Source organism: Ptychodera flava, chromosome 20 (assembly GCF_041260155.1).
Source record: "Ptychodera flava strain L36383 chromosome 20, AS_Pfla_20210202, whole genome shotgun sequence".
In the NCBI taxonomy this organism is placed as follows: Eukaryota; Metazoa; Hemichordata; class Enteropneusta; family Ptychoderidae; genus Ptychodera; species Ptychodera flava.
Genome location: NC_091947.1, coordinates 33,752,377 through 33,768,507, shown reverse-complemented (window position 1 = coordinate 33,768,507; position 16,131 = coordinate 33,752,377). Strand labels below are relative to the sequence as shown.

The following is a 16,131-nucleotide window of genomic DNA, read 5'->3' as shown; positions in this document are numbered from 1 at the left end:
AAACTGACGCCTGTCTCACTGGTTCAACAGGTTGGTCAGTTTGCTGGTCTGTTTCAGCAGCTAATTCTACCTGATCTCCCCAGGTCATGCCTTCCCTATTGTCCATGTCAGTTACATCAATTTGCACGTCCCCCTCTTGGTTGGACTGTTAACAATTTGCACATCCCCCTCTTGGGTTGGACTGTTACCCTCCATATTAATTTGTACGTCCCCCTCATGGGTTGGACTGTTAACTGCTACTGTGAGTGAGTCCCCCATCAGGGCTGGACTACACTCACCTTCCTCCATTGGTTCTTGTTCTGCCAATGTGTCCCCCCATTTGGGCTGGACTACAAAGGTTGACTGGAGCTTTATACTCACCCACTGATGACTCTTCTGGTGGGCCCTCCAGGACTGGCATTTCTTCGGTTGATGTTCTTCTCTGGCCTCCGCCCCTTTGGCGTCTACCTGTCGAAATTCAGCCCGTTGTTCTTCTGTTAACGGCCGAGAAGGATGACGAGGATCCTCCTGTGCATCAACACGGCCGGTAAATTGGGCAGATGTAGCTGGAATTTCGACGGTGTAGCCCATCCATTGGCCTGGCACAGTTCTTCATCATGAGGCAGTTGGCCTTGGACAGCACAGAGGTCTGAGGGATTTTCCTCAGACAGTGCTTCCTGACGTGCTGGAGTAGGTCGAGGATGGTCTTCTCTGGTCCAAGGATCCAGCCCACTATTTTGAGCAGGGCATTGGTTACTTCAACTGCCTTCATGATACGGGGGTTCTCCTGTAGGCTCGGATGGATATGAGCCCCTAAGCAATGACGCTTCAGCTTTCTTGATTCCTTACCACACCCAGGAACTGGACATGCACAGGTACGCTTGGCTGGGTGTGGTTGCTGACAGGAGACCTTTGATGTTGATGGTTGCCCCCGCTGATCCTGTCCAAACCAATTTACCACACGCCTCGTCCGCTTTCCTCCACGCTGGATAGTCACCTCCAGAGTACTGTCCTCGTACTTCCTCTTAGTCTTCTTGGAGGGTTCCTCCATTACAGAGGATTTCCCTCTACCCTTCCTGGGTTGCCCATGATGGCTAGCTTTTCCCCAGGTCGAGTTGCTGATGTTGATGCTGTTGCAGCTGCAGGTCTGATGTTATGACGCTGCCTTTCTTCGGAAGTACGAGCCAGGGGTGCAGATGGCTTCGCCCGTTCGCCGTCCTTAGCTGGGGGTTGATCCCTCCTTCTACGTTGGGGCGAAGCTGGTCTTGATGGTGAGACTCCCTGGATGTTGATGATATTCTTCTGGAGGGAGAGTCCTTCTTTGTGCCGTGATGTTCTGATGACTCGATGACCTCCCCCGACGATCGATGTATGTGCTTGACAACAGTCAAGCCGGGTTGGGTCTTCAAGCGGACATCACGGCTAGACTCATGCGTGGAAGAACTTGGTGGATGAGCTCTATGCCTTTTCGGGATCCTGTTCTTCTTTGGATCCCGATGGAGAAGATGCCGATATAACCACTCTTCAGGAAACACTACGTCTGCCTCCCTCCGAGTGTCTTCTACCCAGCGCCAGTGATTACGCTGGACAGCCAGTTGGTATTGGCGCATCAGCATCCTCTCTCCTTCCGGTGATAAGGGACGTTGGCCATACCTATCCCGTACACTAACCTCTTGGGCGGCAGGAGGATCCGGTCCTGGTCGGCTTCCTCCACCTCAGCCCAAGATAGGTTACGGGTCTCACTCCCACGATGTCGCCGGGAGTGCTCCATTGTTTCTGTGAAAAGAGAAGTAATTCGGAGTGCATGTTAGTTACACCTTCACGTTTTGCCAAATTGTGTGCATGCCGGGTGTTCTTACCTGCAATTTGGACATGTAAGATGTCATGTGTCTTTACATCCTTTGGTGTAACATTCACACACGCTCCGTGGAACCATTCATAGCAAAAGTCACAGGTAGGGTGTGAGCGTAGCAATGATGATTCCTGGACCTTTCCAAGGCGAACAAAGTTTGCGACACTTCCCTTTGGTGGATCCTGCGTCCAGCAGATAGATAGGATCACCAGCTTCATAGGAGTGCATTTTCACCCGAAGGTCGTAATCTCTTTTCATCAGTTATTCCTGTTGTAGAAATGTTGGACAGGCCTCCTGGATCCCAAGGCCAGTCCCTCTCATCTCTCATTGTCCCTTTTTCGGCCACCCCTGTAACTGGAGTACTGTATCCTGTTGGTCTTTGTATCTTTGGTACTCCAGTTCCATTTGGCCCACTTACCAGCTGAGCTTTAGGGTTCCTACCTTTAGGACTGCCAGTTGGTAATCGGACAACATCATCCACAGCAACCTCTGGTACAGGCTTGTTATCTGTTAAGGTGACATTAACCTCTGGCTCCTTTGCCAATGGAACATGTGGGTTTAGTTGTTCGTCATTCAATATGTCACTTACCTCCATGGCATGTTCGATGTTGTCCCTTGTGTCCGTTGCGTTGATAACAACCTTTTCTGTAGGTTTGTTATCTGCTTCAATAGTTTGGATGTCCTCTTGCTCTTTGGAATTCGCCTCTGCCAGTGAAGCTTCCGAAATTTGATGTTGAACATTTGTTGTTGCTTCCTTGGCTTGCTCGGTTTCATCCCTTGCACCAGAGCTTGGAGGTACTTCAGTGGTCGGTCTGTCTTTATTACCTGGTGTCACCCCTGAAGAGGTTGGTGACACACTTTTCTCACAGACTTTTTCCAGCTCACAAGGTGGTGTTGTTTCGGTGAAACTCTTTTCTTCCTTAGAAGCATTGAGGCCCTTGGTATCGCTATGGGCCAAACTCAGGCTCCTCCGGGTTTGACCCTTTGGTGTTTAACGGCTTGGACAATGTTTTCTTTTCAGGTGCTTCTGCCTCTTTGGATTTTGGTGTGGGCAGTCCCTTTTGAAATGTCCAATTTCTCCGCAACCATAGCAGCAGCGATTTCTTGGAGATGGTGATCGGCTTCTAGGAGCTTGTTTCTGACTTACCACCTTTGTGAGTTCTGCTAATTGGGACGTTACTGTCTGTAGTGTCGCACTCATAGCAGACATCTGGCTTTCCATGCATGACATCCTCCCCTCCATTGCACTTGTTCCATCTATCTTACTAGCTTGGAACTTCATGCGTTGTTCTGGAGAAGGTGACCTCTTTCGTTCTTGGTCATAACGGATGTTAACCGCACTTCATAAGTGTCCCTCGTCCTTTCTGGCTCTGGACTAACAAACCGCACTTCTCTTCTGCTGGTTCTGGCACCAAAATTTCTCTATGGTTGTATTGGTACCATTTGATATTGTCCAAGGCTGTCTCGATGCTCGCAGGTCTTTGGTTGGCTACCGACTCACCTGCTTCACGGTCGTAACATCCTTGACAGAACTTCATTACAGCCTGTTGCTCCAAGGTAGCGTCACTGTATCTCGGAAGGCACGTGCTGCAAGAGAATATACCCTACCTGCCCATTCTTCTAAAGTTTCGTCAGGATGTTGTCTTGACTGGGCGAATTGAAGCTGGGTCGATCGGGAAGATCTCGTGAACCGAATCGCTTCTCCATCTTCTTTATCAGCTCATGGTAGCTGATCTCCTCATTACGCTCGGTGATCATGGTGTAATAATCACTTGCCTTGCCATCCAGACACCAGCACAGATAATTCTTGCAGTCACTGAAGGACAGGTCTTGCGTCTCAGCAAACTTGGTGAACTTCAGCTGAAACGCCCGCCAATTACCAAACCCATCATATACCAATGTCTTGGGCACTGATACGGGGATAGATGGTCGATATTGATCTGTCCTTCTACGACGCTGGTAGTATGCTGGCTCCCTTGGTACTTCTGTCTCATAGCCCCCATAATACTCTCCAGTAGTTGGAGGATATCGGTCGGGTGTCGGCTGATGAGACATTGGAAACTCCCGATGGTCTGGTGGATAATCACCGAAATCTGACCTCTCTTGCCATCTCCGACTTGCGTAACGTTTACGCCAACTCTCCCTCTCGAAGGTCTGGTACCTACCTGTGGAAGTTCCCGCCATGTACGTCTTCGGGTAGCTTCATGATGTTGGGTCAGTTTATCTACCCTATCCATCCACTCTTCCATGCTGTCTTTCATACTCCCTTCGGATTCACTGTCCAATTCCCCTGAGTAGGTGGGATTATGGCATGTGGTGAAGATTGGTGTTTCCGTTTAGTTTCGAAAACAGCCATCTCCATAAATTTATCTGAAGGGGTGAACTTCGGTATGGAGCAGACCATTTCATATGTGATCTTACCGTATTTCTGACGCAATTTGTCTATCTTCTTTGCAATCTTTCTTCCAACACCAGGTAAGTATTCCAGGTCTTCAACGGTGCAGGTGTTTAGATCAATCTTCATGATTGCGCCAGATGCAATATTTAATTCCCAAATATAAAGTTACAGAACAGTACTTTATTTCAACACAAGCAATAATATGCGTAATGCCAACAATAATTGCCTGGCAATGATTTGTGTTGTTTTAATAAAATTACACACCAGTATTCTATTTCAACACAAACAATAATATGCGATATGCCAACAATAATTGCCTGGCAAAAACTTGTGTTGTTCTCTCGTTGAACTGGTGCTAATAATAAAAACGTTTATTACCCGCAATACAGTACAGAGTAATAAAGAAAGATGATTTAAAATACTCAAATATTACCCGCAATGAAATACAGAGTAATATATAAAAATTGGCACTGTAAAATACACTTACTCGCAATTAAATACAGAGTAATGATAATGTAATACAGTCGGAGTGTTACTAAAATTTCCCACAATATGTCAGCAAAACGTTACGTGACTTTGCAGGGAAATTGACGGAAAGTGCTTTCTTTATTCAATAAAATGTACAATAGCTAGGTCGGAACACAACAAAAATTCAGTTCTTTAAAAAAAAAAAAAAACCGACCCTTTAAAAAATGTCTGGAAACTCAAAAATAAAAAAGGTGTTTTACAACAAAAACGGGAAACGAGGCACAAAAATACAAAAATACAAAAAACGATGTCTCGAAAGAATGGAAACGAGACACGAAAATACAAAAAAAAAACGATGTCTCTAAAGAATGGAAACGAGACACCAAAAAGGGAAAAATAAATGTCCCTTAAAATGACCAAAGAACTGTGCGTCACCGGTCTATAATTGATGTTTCGTGAGCACAGAATGAAAAAAGAACTTGAGATGTTAATGTTCCCCTATTACGCTATATTTTGCACCACTGAATGGTAGAATTCCGAAACTGGTGGTGAATATTTCGTTGACCGCACAAAAATGCGCAGTGCAAAGTGGTGTGCGTAATTCGCTATTGTCAGCAAGAAAAAGGTGCGAGGAAATCTGGCTGCCACCACAGAAATACCACACAAAAATTTCCCGCCAACAATTTATTTCACCCAAAAATGAGCGAATGAACTTACACCCAGATGAAGAAACTTACTTAAAACAGTTACAGCAACGTTGCCTTCCCCTGTTCCGTCGCAAGCTTTACTGCAACACCTGGAAGCTTGTTCTTGATTTTCTCTTAGCCGCCACTAGCTTCTAAGTCTCTCACCCGAAGAAACTGTGCTACAGCTAATTTATTTGGGGCAAGTGTTGAAAATCAAAAAAGCACTTGGGCGTCCCAACTCTACTCGTAAAACTTTCCAAGCACTTTGGCGTATTCTACCTACTCGTAAACTCGTACTTTCAATTATGAATATGCCACGTAACTCTACTCGTATCACTTTCAAGTGGAAGGCCACGTCACGAGTTTTTCCGTGAGGTACTCCGACTTCTACTTAGAAATAAAACTCTAAGTTTTCTCGCCTTTTCCCACAAAGGTTCGGAAAAGTCGCAGCGCCAATTATAGTGTTACCCAGTGTATTAAACTCGGTGGACTTACCAAGTCTTTGTCGTACTGGGTGATCCGCAGAAGGCTTTACGTAAGGACGTCTGCTCTCTTCAGCGGTGTATATCGTTCTGCTGTTGGCGAGGGGAAATGCGTAATGTACATGCGAGGCTAGGCATTCCATGAATACAACGGCGGCGCAGCACCTGTGCAGGAGGGCGCCGCCAACGGCCGAAAGCCCGCATTTCACTACAACTGATAACTTGCTAAACATTCTAGTGAAAATTTAATTTCTCCATTGAAAACATAAACCTGTATATGAAGTGAATTATCATTTTCCTGTATTTTTGTTACAGAGGGCGGTGGACGTGGACCACAAACCATCATATCCAAACTTGGTAACAAAGCTAAACATTTCCAGAAGATGTTGAGTAAAACTGATGGACATCTGATAAGACTTGGTAATGATAATGACAGAGAAAGGTCAGTATTGGTCTGATGGCATGGTTAATAGATTTCCAAGTCTGATTATAAACCCCCACTTTGGCATTCTTGTTTCTCTCCGAGATTTTGGACCATCAACTCTGCTTCTACAAAATCCATTCTAATGAGAATAAATGTGAAACTCAACTGAGGATGTTCATTAGATATTATCTCGTGTCAAAAGCTTACCAGAACATTTAAAACATTTATCAAGAATTGTGCAAGTTCGTGTTACAATATGTGTCTGTAAATGTAAATAAATTTTACTGTCAGAAATCAGGTAATTAGTATACATATATTATGAAGAAAGTGAAAGAATGAAAGTATAGTGTATTGAAGGCTAGTACAAAGTGAGATAACACACATCATCAACAGTTGGTGAGCAAGGGTTGAACTGCAGAATGACACAAAATAATGTCAGATAAGATGATGATTATTGAATGAGAAGAATGAAATTATATAGGAGAATGTATTGCCAATACATCCCTATTACATAAAACCCTGTTCAGACACTTCTCAGATATCTTTTTCATTTGTATTTGTATACTTAGAGCCAGACTGTGGGCAGACCTTGCTAAAACAGCTCGTAAACAAGAAGTATGGGATGTCTGCAGAGTTGCATCCAGGTTTTGTCTTCTCTATGATGACAATAGATGGAGTCTTCCTAAGATGCAAACACCAAGAGCTGATATGTAAGTACCAGTAACTCTCAATATGAATTCTACATTTCAAATCAGTTGTAAATGTAAATGATCTCCAAGTGTCTGAATTCTCTAGTTTTCAAAATATGTGAAATTTAAATTCACAATATATTAGATAAAGGGTTCAAGATATGTTTTCTGTAACTGAGATCCTCATCATTGAGTTTTTTCCAATCACGAAATACTGCAATAATTTTATTTCTTCAAAATTTGTTTTTGTTGAATGTGGTACAACCTGCAAATTTGTACATGTATGATGGTGTTGATCATAATGGTAATATCAATGATACCATCGCCTGTAGCTCAGACATTATCAATATTACCGTCATGAGCATCATCTGTAGGGCGGGCAACAAATGATGTTTCCTTTGCTATCATATGTCATCATTTCTATGTAATTGTACAGGGTAAGCCAATCCAGTAATCAACAAGAAAGCACAGAGGCAAGTTCTAGCACTCCAGGACCTGGTGGTAAGAAGAAAACCTCAACAGAAACACCTCCAGCAGACTTAGTACAACACTCTGATAAAGATCTTCTCAGAATGCTGGCAGAAATACACTTCCTAAATTCAGAGGTACATTGTTGTTTTTTTCTATATTAAAATATTCATGGCTATATCAAGTTAAAATTATTCTTATTAAAGTTTTCGAAAATGTTGTGTCTGTAAATTTTGCCTGGTCCACTTGTAGGTTAATTTCTTGCTACATTTGTATCAATTGCAGAGCTATCTCTTGCTTTGTATTCCAATGTAATGACATGTACCGTTTCTACTGTTCATCATAGAATGCTACATATACAACTTAATCACATCTATAATTGTTTCACACAGGCACAAATTCATCTGTTACGTTCAGAGGGTGTCAAACTAAACAACAAACCTATTCCACCAGTGGATAAAAGCAAACATCCGAAGGGCTATGTTGCTAAGAAACCAGAAGAAGATCCAGATTGGATTGCATACTGGTAATTCCTTTGATAAGCTGTACTTAGATCAGTGTTGTTGAAAAATGGCTCAGTGGAAAACAGACATGTAAAACATTCTGTTATGTCATCAACATTGTGGGCAAGATTATTGTTAATTTTGAAGCTGTCAAGAAAAGGTCCTTTTGCAATTGAACATCAAATCTAAAACGTACTGTAAAAGATAAAAGGTGATCACCTTATAATAATTATCTAAACAACTCAATGTAGTCCAACACACACCCAGATATTCAGCCTTGACCTTGACATGAAAGTAAATGATCTTGACGCTGACATGATTAATTTTCATAGAGAGTTACATGTATGTCAGGAATTTATTACATGGAAATATCCTTCATAACAGACTGAAAATCATGAAGATTTGTCAATTTCATAAATATCTATATACAAAGAAAATATATTAAACTTATCTCTATTTATTTTTTTCCATTTCTTTTCCATCCATGACTCTACAGTGATTGGATTCAACAACTGTGTGATAAAGTCATCAAGGGTTTCCTTCGTGGTGCTGAGTTAGGCATAGAACTCAATGAAGCTTGGATAGTCTGCAGTGCTACAGCATATATCTGGAATTACAGCAACCATATATTGACAGAAAACAGACACAGAGAAATGATCACACCATTTGCCACTTTGCTTGATGCATTGAAGATAGTTGGTCATGCTGGGTAAGAAAACATCAACTTTCTCTAGACTGTGATTGTTAAAACCTACCTGAAATAAAGGAAAGTACATGTGTGCACAAAAAGCTAACTGCGACAGCAATGTGATGGCGTGAAAAGTTAGCAAAGTGATCACAGACACTTGGGCAAGACTAAACAATAATGGGCCCACACACATATTACCATAATCCTGGGGGGGAGGGGGGGGGGGTGTCAAGTTGGTTCATAGAGGTAGGGAGCCTTCCTAAGAAAACTTGATTGTTTTCATAATGAGTGTGTGGCCAGTGTTTGTATGGTGCACAGACACTGTCTACACCAGCCATTTGTAACTGCTAACACAATATGTACATGTAGCTGCATACTGTGACCCGACAGCAAAATGGTCAAGTTTGAATGTCCAGGATAACAGGAATGTTATTCTATTAATCAGTATGAATGTGGCCATCCATTCCTTGTCAATTATTGTTCAGAATTGTTTTTGTAACTGACCACTGAAGGTTTGAAAGAAATACCACTGTAAATCTGTTTTACAGCCAGTATTACCGTTATGTGTTCAAATTAAGTATGAAATAAACTCTGTTGTCAAGAAGAGTGAAATAAAAACTATTTTTGTTGCAGCTGTATGGGAGGAATATATAGTTTTCCCAGAAATATTTGAATTTTGCAGGGTTTCTTTCAATTAATTTTTTTTGTTTATTTCAACCTACAGAGAGACTATATTATTAGTACAGTTGTGTACAGCCCTAGCATATGGCTACATCAAACCCTGGATCCCAGTGGCAGCACCTAGAGATGTGGTATCTCCAACTAAAGCACTGGAGAAATCCATACCTGATAAAGCACCATCACCTAAAAAACCCAAGTCTATTCCAAGTCCCAAAGCCAAGAGTCAGACATTGACAGTTGATCCAGATGGTACGCCTGACATCAAGAAAGCTGTGGAGGTCAGTAACATTACAGTACTGTATATATTCGTATCTATTAGATTATCACTATTGATTTTTAACATCATGAACATATATTAGGGCAGTAGACAAAGAAAATGAAACAAACTTTACAGAACAATCAAACGAGAAAATGAAGTTTTGGAAAGGATGACATCTACAACTTGTTATAGGAAGACATAGTGTACTGACTCGATACAATCAACAAAGTTTTAGAGAGCAATAGATTTTAAAGTTTCCTAGGGGATTCTTAACATCAAACTTTTCTTTGTATAATGACATGTTACAGTATGAATACATTTATTGAATCTTTCACAGGTTTGTGACTATGCCATTGACGTCACTAATGGTAGCAAAATAATGGACATAGTACCCATCGCTGTACGACATCCATTGTTACAAATGTGGGTTCGTAGTAAACAATTGCTCAGTCAACAGATAAACAAGACATTAGGATGTGAAGATGATGTAAGTATTACAAGTATTCATAATAATATTTTAGATAAATTTTGAATCAGTGGTTTAAGATTTGGAAAATTGATTTCATCTGCCATGTATGAACTGATTGTATGTTTGCAAATAGAGGCCTTGTTTTGTAAATAAAAACTGTAGTTCAGTAGGTTGATGCCACTGTGACACATGGATTTTAGTTTTTTTGACAAAGAATGATTGCTTTGATGTGCACGTGGTTCCGTAAATAATAGGTATCATTGTAGTTGATTGATCCATTTATCTGTTACAGTGTTATGATGCCTTTCTGAAACAACTGTAAACAAACAATTCATTCTTGCAATGGTTAATATTTTCATCCCATGCAACATAATACCTTGTTATATTTCAAAATTGTTGAAGTTCCGTTCTTCAACTCATCTCATGATTTTCACATATGTGCAGTCATTGACTGAATTGCCATTACTGGGTTTCATTCTTCAACTCAACACAACACACATACCATTCTTTCTATCAGTCAAAGTTGTTATGATGATATGTAAACTAAAAGATATGTATTTGTGACTCATTAATAGGACACATCAATTATACAGAGACTAACTGAATTCAAAGCTGTTTCACAGAGTTTTGTGGTTGTTTGCTTTTGAATTACAGTAATTGTAAACATTAGATGACAAGTTTTATCTTCTCACTTGGTAGTGCTTTACTCCGAATTTCATAAAATGAAAGCCTATTTGTACCACATCATTTTACATATTATCAACTGCGTGAACTTACTATATATTCTGTTATTGATTACAGAGCAACAATGAAGGTCAACGTCCAATGACAAGATGTCTGGTAGCTACTGAAATATTATCACTGAATGGGAAATGCCAGACTTCAGGAAGTGCACTCAAGGAAGTCGCACGTAGCAGAGGTAGATACTGCTTTATTTTTACCCAGATTTTAGAAAATGTCTGTTTTTCATGTTGTTTTCTGAGGAAAATATTGATAAAATGAGTGAACAATACCCTGCATTGGATCCAAGCACTAATCATGGTGTAACTTCCAGACTCATGAATCTATACATCGACTTTTTCTTTCCTTTCCTTTGTACAAACTATTTCAATTCTATCCATACCATCATTTCACAGTAAATCTTGCTTTCTACGTTAGGAGGAGGAATACAATGGCACCTATCTAATTTAAGTTTTGCAAATCCTAAACCGGATACTAGATTGATGTTCACACAGTGAACAGTATCAAATACGTAAAATGATTCATGAGCTGAACACTTAGCTGGTTTTACGTTATCAGTGTTTTCTCCAGCTTTTCACTTTTAGGGGGATTGTCGCCCCCTCAGCAGAAATCAGGGGGGGAATTTTTTTTCAAGGGGGCACCTATTTTTTCCCCAAATAATTACTGCCTTATGCCCTTCTGTAACAGCATGATGTATTTTTTCCCTCCACCAATACTTGTGCACTTACCTGGACTTTGTGATATTTAATAAAGGTCAAAATAACAATCAAATGAATGACAATTCACAGTATATTCAGTCATTATTTTTCCTTTATTAACAACCTTGTTCATTTTGACAACATTGAATACTATTTGACTTACTGCCGTTCACTCTGAAAATTCCGTCTAGACTGTCTGGTCTCCCACAATTTAAGGGCTTCATTACCATCAAATTCCAAAAGTGGTGGGCCCTCTACTAGAATGGTTAGTAAGCGATTTAAGGAACTCTCTTCCAAACGATTTCTGAGGGAGGTTTTGACTCTATTTTGTGCCGAAAACCCCCGTTCACAAATTGCAGTATTAACAGGTAATTTAACAGATAGTTTGGCCAAAGTGATTAAATTTGGCGCTGTGTGCTTATGGTTAATGTTTATCAACTTCCATAGGTAGGTTTTCGTACTACTACTAGCAGTGTGCCGTATGAGTGTGGACGTTTTGTAATTGGTACATCCTTTGTCGCAGGAAAACGGAATAACTTTACCAACCCTTCGACAAACCTTACAAAACATTCAAGTTCCACAGTCACTTTGTGGCTTTTCTAGCCAAGAATAAGTGGCTAGCCAACTGTCTTTCCAAACATCAAGTTTCTTTTTTTCTCCCTTCCGTGGGGTTACCATCAGTGTCAACAGTAACAGTGGCTGAATCAGTCCGATGACTGGCGACGGTTGAGGTTGTTGCGCAATCGGCATGATCAGCATCTGCAGCGAGAACTTCCGATGAGGTGGAAGACGTACCTTCATTGGTAACATTCGTCTTGACAGTGGCAGCATTTTCAGAAATTTCGTTCGGTTCAAAAGCAAAAAACGACGTGATAAGACACCGTTGTCTTTTCATGCATCGACAGCTAAACAGAGAAGCACGTGCCTGTGACGCGACGCTTTTGGCTGTTCCATCAGTTGCACACTATAACCTTGGAGCTAATTGAACAGTAATGGAATGTACAGAAATTGAACGTGAACGTAATTAGCAACATCCGCCAACGGAGGGGAAGTGAAAGTTTGTCTCATCAGCTCAGCTGTTCCAAATACGTTCTATAACCCCAATGTTTTGACTGACGTGACTGTGGGAAGGATGCGCGTGGTTTGTCGAAGGGCACACATCACGAAGGGGCGATTTTCGCCCCTTGATCCGATTCCAAGGGGCACATCAGGTGCAATAGGGGGGGAATCACGCAATCGCGCGCCCTGGGGAAAACACTGCGTTATTTCAGCTTAACAGATTTGTATTTTTTTCCCTTGTATGAAACTGTGTCACTATAATAAACATTATCTATCTATCTACATAATTCATCCAATGTGCTTTGTTGTACACCAATTCTGACTTGATCTCTTATTGTCTTGTAGACTGTAACCATGGTTGATAACTGTGAATGGTCAGATGCTCTGATAGAACTACAAATCTGGTCCAGATTATCAGAGCTAGCATTTGCAGCCAGAAATCATCAAATTGTCATGAAATGTTCCAACAAAGCACTTGACTTTGACCCTGAAAGAAATAATGCTGCACCAAAGATGAAGAAAATGGACAGGTAAGACATGGATCCTCTTAAATATACACTTTTTAGTTGAACAGAACACATATGCTGTTCATGTTTTTCACTGGTTTCATAAACCACTACTTTCAGTCTTTTTCAGAGGGTGTCTTCTATGAAATAAGATTAACAAGCAAACCAGATCTGCTATTTACTGTTTTTGTTGCAATCATGATATATGGCTAATTAGCTTTCATTCTGCTGAAATTGACAACACGATATCCTTATTGTACAGCTTCAAGTCTATGGTTTATCAAGAAATGCTAAGCTATGCAAGCTGTTTACAAGGTCAGAGTTTGATGGATAACATGCAAGGAAAGAGTGTTGTCAGAAGAGCTGCTTTGGAAGCCTTTGTAAATGCAGCAAGGTAAGCTATCATGGCCTGACACAGTAACTCTGGATAACTAACAACACAGTTCTTTCACTCATAGAGGTGTTTGGATTATCTGCTGCAACTCTCTTTAAGGTAATATGCACCTCGAAAGTGAATGACTTAAACTTTTGCTCTAACTTTCCTCAAGGAATCTTTCAATCATTCTCTTTCAAAATCAAGAATAAAAACAGGGGGTCACCGTGCAAATTTTGGTACTAGAGAAACAAATTACCCAAGATTTACCGATATTAGAAATTCAAAATGGCCGCCATCCCTGTGTTAACTCTATGGAGAAAAATAAAATTTTCGAATTTCGAAAAACTAAGCCGGTGAAAAGTTTTCTTTCACCAAGAGCTTTAAAATGAACTCCCACATGTGGTATATCAGAAGAGAACTGTAAAGTTTGAGAGTCTGAATGTCTGTCCCCGAGGTGCGTTCTACCTTAATAGTTTGAAAATCTGAGACATGATATCATGTAGTGTATCTGTAAGAAACAGAGTAGATTGTGTGATTGTTGCATATTGAACATTCAGAACAAAATAAAGACGATATGTGTGACAGAATTCATTTGTAAATTTTGTATGGCATGGATGTTGGTCATAGTGTTGTGCCACAGTGGAGTGCTTTACTGGTGTTGAACTTGTCTTCTTATGAACATTTCGCACAATCTACTTGGTGACATCTTCAGATAATATGTGCAGTAAAATTACAGTATCACAGATCATCAAATATTGGTATATGCCTGCTTGTTTGATTCTCATGTTATTATATTAGACTGATTACAAATATTTCACAATTTTTTTTTCATCATTATTGAATCTTTTTGCAAACGTTTGAAAGAAATGTGAATCTCTTTCGTATGACCTGTACATGACAGATATGGTAGAAAAGCTGAGAATTATCAGCTAGTGATTACTGCTGCCAGACATTACTGGAATGCTGCTTTACCATTGGTCAGTGAACCCATTGAAAGACAACTATTGAGACAGCCCCTAACTATCATACTAGACTCTATTACAGCTACAGTTGGTAAAGACAAGAAACAGGTAAGTGTATGACTTGTTTTCTGTGGAAAGTTGCTTTTTGTTAAAATGAGAAATACATTTGAAGCTTTTTGAACATGCTTACTATGGTTACAAATTAACCATGAGTTACAATGGACAAAGAACATTATGTTCCAATGTCTGTTTGTATATCGTATCCTGTAACAGGCTACAAGTTTCAAGGTGTTGCCAACTTTTATTCTAATGAAATGTTCAAACAAATCTCTAAGAAATGTGATACTTCTCATGAACATCAGTTGTTAGTATGTGATTGAATGTGTGAGCTACAAATTACTGAATAACTGAATATTTTGTGCTTGGATTGAATTTCAGGAAAAGAAGGAAGATGAGAAGAGTGATGACAGTAAAGTAGACACATCAGCCACTCCAAGTCAGTCTACATCATCTACATCATTGCTTGGTACATCACCATTATCACAGGCTATAGGGGATCCTGAAAATGATCTAACACTACGTGCAGCCATGTATGGTGTACTCTTCCAATCCTATGCTGATAAGGTGTGTATTGTCCCTAGTTATATTCCCATGTTACGGCAGATTAGAAAATGTTTGAGATAGTAAAGTCGATAATTGTGTATGCCTCACAAGGTTCCTATCTCCCTTGCAAAACAGCGATAAACTTACGATTCTTGTTGCTTGCTGATTGTGTTATCTTCCCCCTATCTCAAGGATATTGAGAGGGACTTCTCAACTTTACTATATTAAACATTTTGTTTGCTGTAATATTGTCAACATTGCCTGCAGTACTATGAAAATTCTGTTCCTTTGCCATGATAGTGCATTTACCATTAACTTTTGCCCACTTTTAAATGTTCAGTATGCTCAATATCCATTTTACCCACATCATAAAATTTTAATTTTAAAGATAGTGAAAAGTACCTGTACATAGCAAATATTGTCAAGTTTTAAAATCACCCTTCATGATAGCACAGGTAGATGTTTCAAAATCATTGTCATGAATCATTACTGAGTAAAAGTTTGTTTTGAGTATGTCTTCACAAACATAGTTGATTCATCACCGTCTTGAGTTTGTTGAAGTCATACATCCTTGCTAGAGGGGACATCTTCCAAGCCAGAAAATCTACCGAAAAGGCCCTTTGGAAGATAAGGACGTGCTAAACAGCCAAAATAAGTATACTTAGACATGACAGTGCATATGATATACATTGTCAGATTTCACAAGTCACATCTTAGATGTACAGTAACAAAGTCCAGTCCAGGTTGATAACATATTAAATTGCAAACTTTATCATTTGTGTAATATCTCAACACACTAGTAAGTGTAGCCACCATTGTCACCACAATGTAGTGTATTCTGATAATTGGAGCTTTTCAGGAATTTCAGAACAGATACCATCTTGTATATTGCTACCATATACATGTATCTGACTTCTGATGTGTGAATGTGAGTACCTAAAATACATAATTGATTGTTAGTAGAAAGTACATACTTGATGTCAAATGACCAAAAGTATCTGCTGTTTCTTGTTGTATTTCAGAGTCAATGGGAAGATGGTCTTGCAGCCATGGACAAGGCAGTAAATGATATGCCAAGGACCAAACATAGACTGTAAGTTGTACATTTAGTATTACAAAATTATTTTTATGTGCATACAC

General features: G+C 40.0%; 1 protein-coding gene across 2 annotated transcripts in view; it reads left to right on the top strand.

Annotated features, from left to right (window-relative positions):
* The window catches only part of LOC139120748 (cilia- and flagella-associated protein 46-like), a 62,237-nt gene that overhangs the window by 19,951 nt on the left and 26,155 nt on the right, over positions 1-16,131 (top strand). Inside the window, exons 16-28 of one of the 2 annotated variants that reach the window (XM_070685298.1) lie at positions 6,181-6,307; positions 6,859-6,999; positions 7,415-7,583; positions 7,839-7,972; positions 8,446-8,658; positions 9,362-9,596; positions 9,915-10,064; positions 10,848-10,965; positions 12,890-13,074; positions 13,313-13,444; positions 14,328-14,496; positions 14,827-15,012; positions 16,014-16,084. In XM_070685298.1, coding sequence (XP_070541399.1) covers positions 10,912-10,965; positions 12,890-13,074; positions 13,313-13,444; positions 14,328-14,496; positions 14,827-15,012; positions 16,014-16,084 — 797 coding nt within the window. In that variant the 5' untranslated portion in view covers positions 6,181-6,307; positions 6,859-6,999; positions 7,415-7,583; ... (3 more) ...; positions 9,915-10,064; positions 10,848-10,911. Of the gene's footprint in view, positions 1-6,180; positions 6,308-6,858; positions 7,000-7,414; positions 7,584-7,838; positions 7,973-8,445; positions 8,659-9,361; positions 9,597-9,914; positions 10,065-10,847; positions 10,966-12,889; positions 13,075-13,312; positions 13,445-14,327; positions 14,497-14,826; positions 15,013-16,013; positions 16,085-16,131 lie in introns of those variants that run through there. The other variant, XM_070685297.1, reaches the window with a different exon arrangement.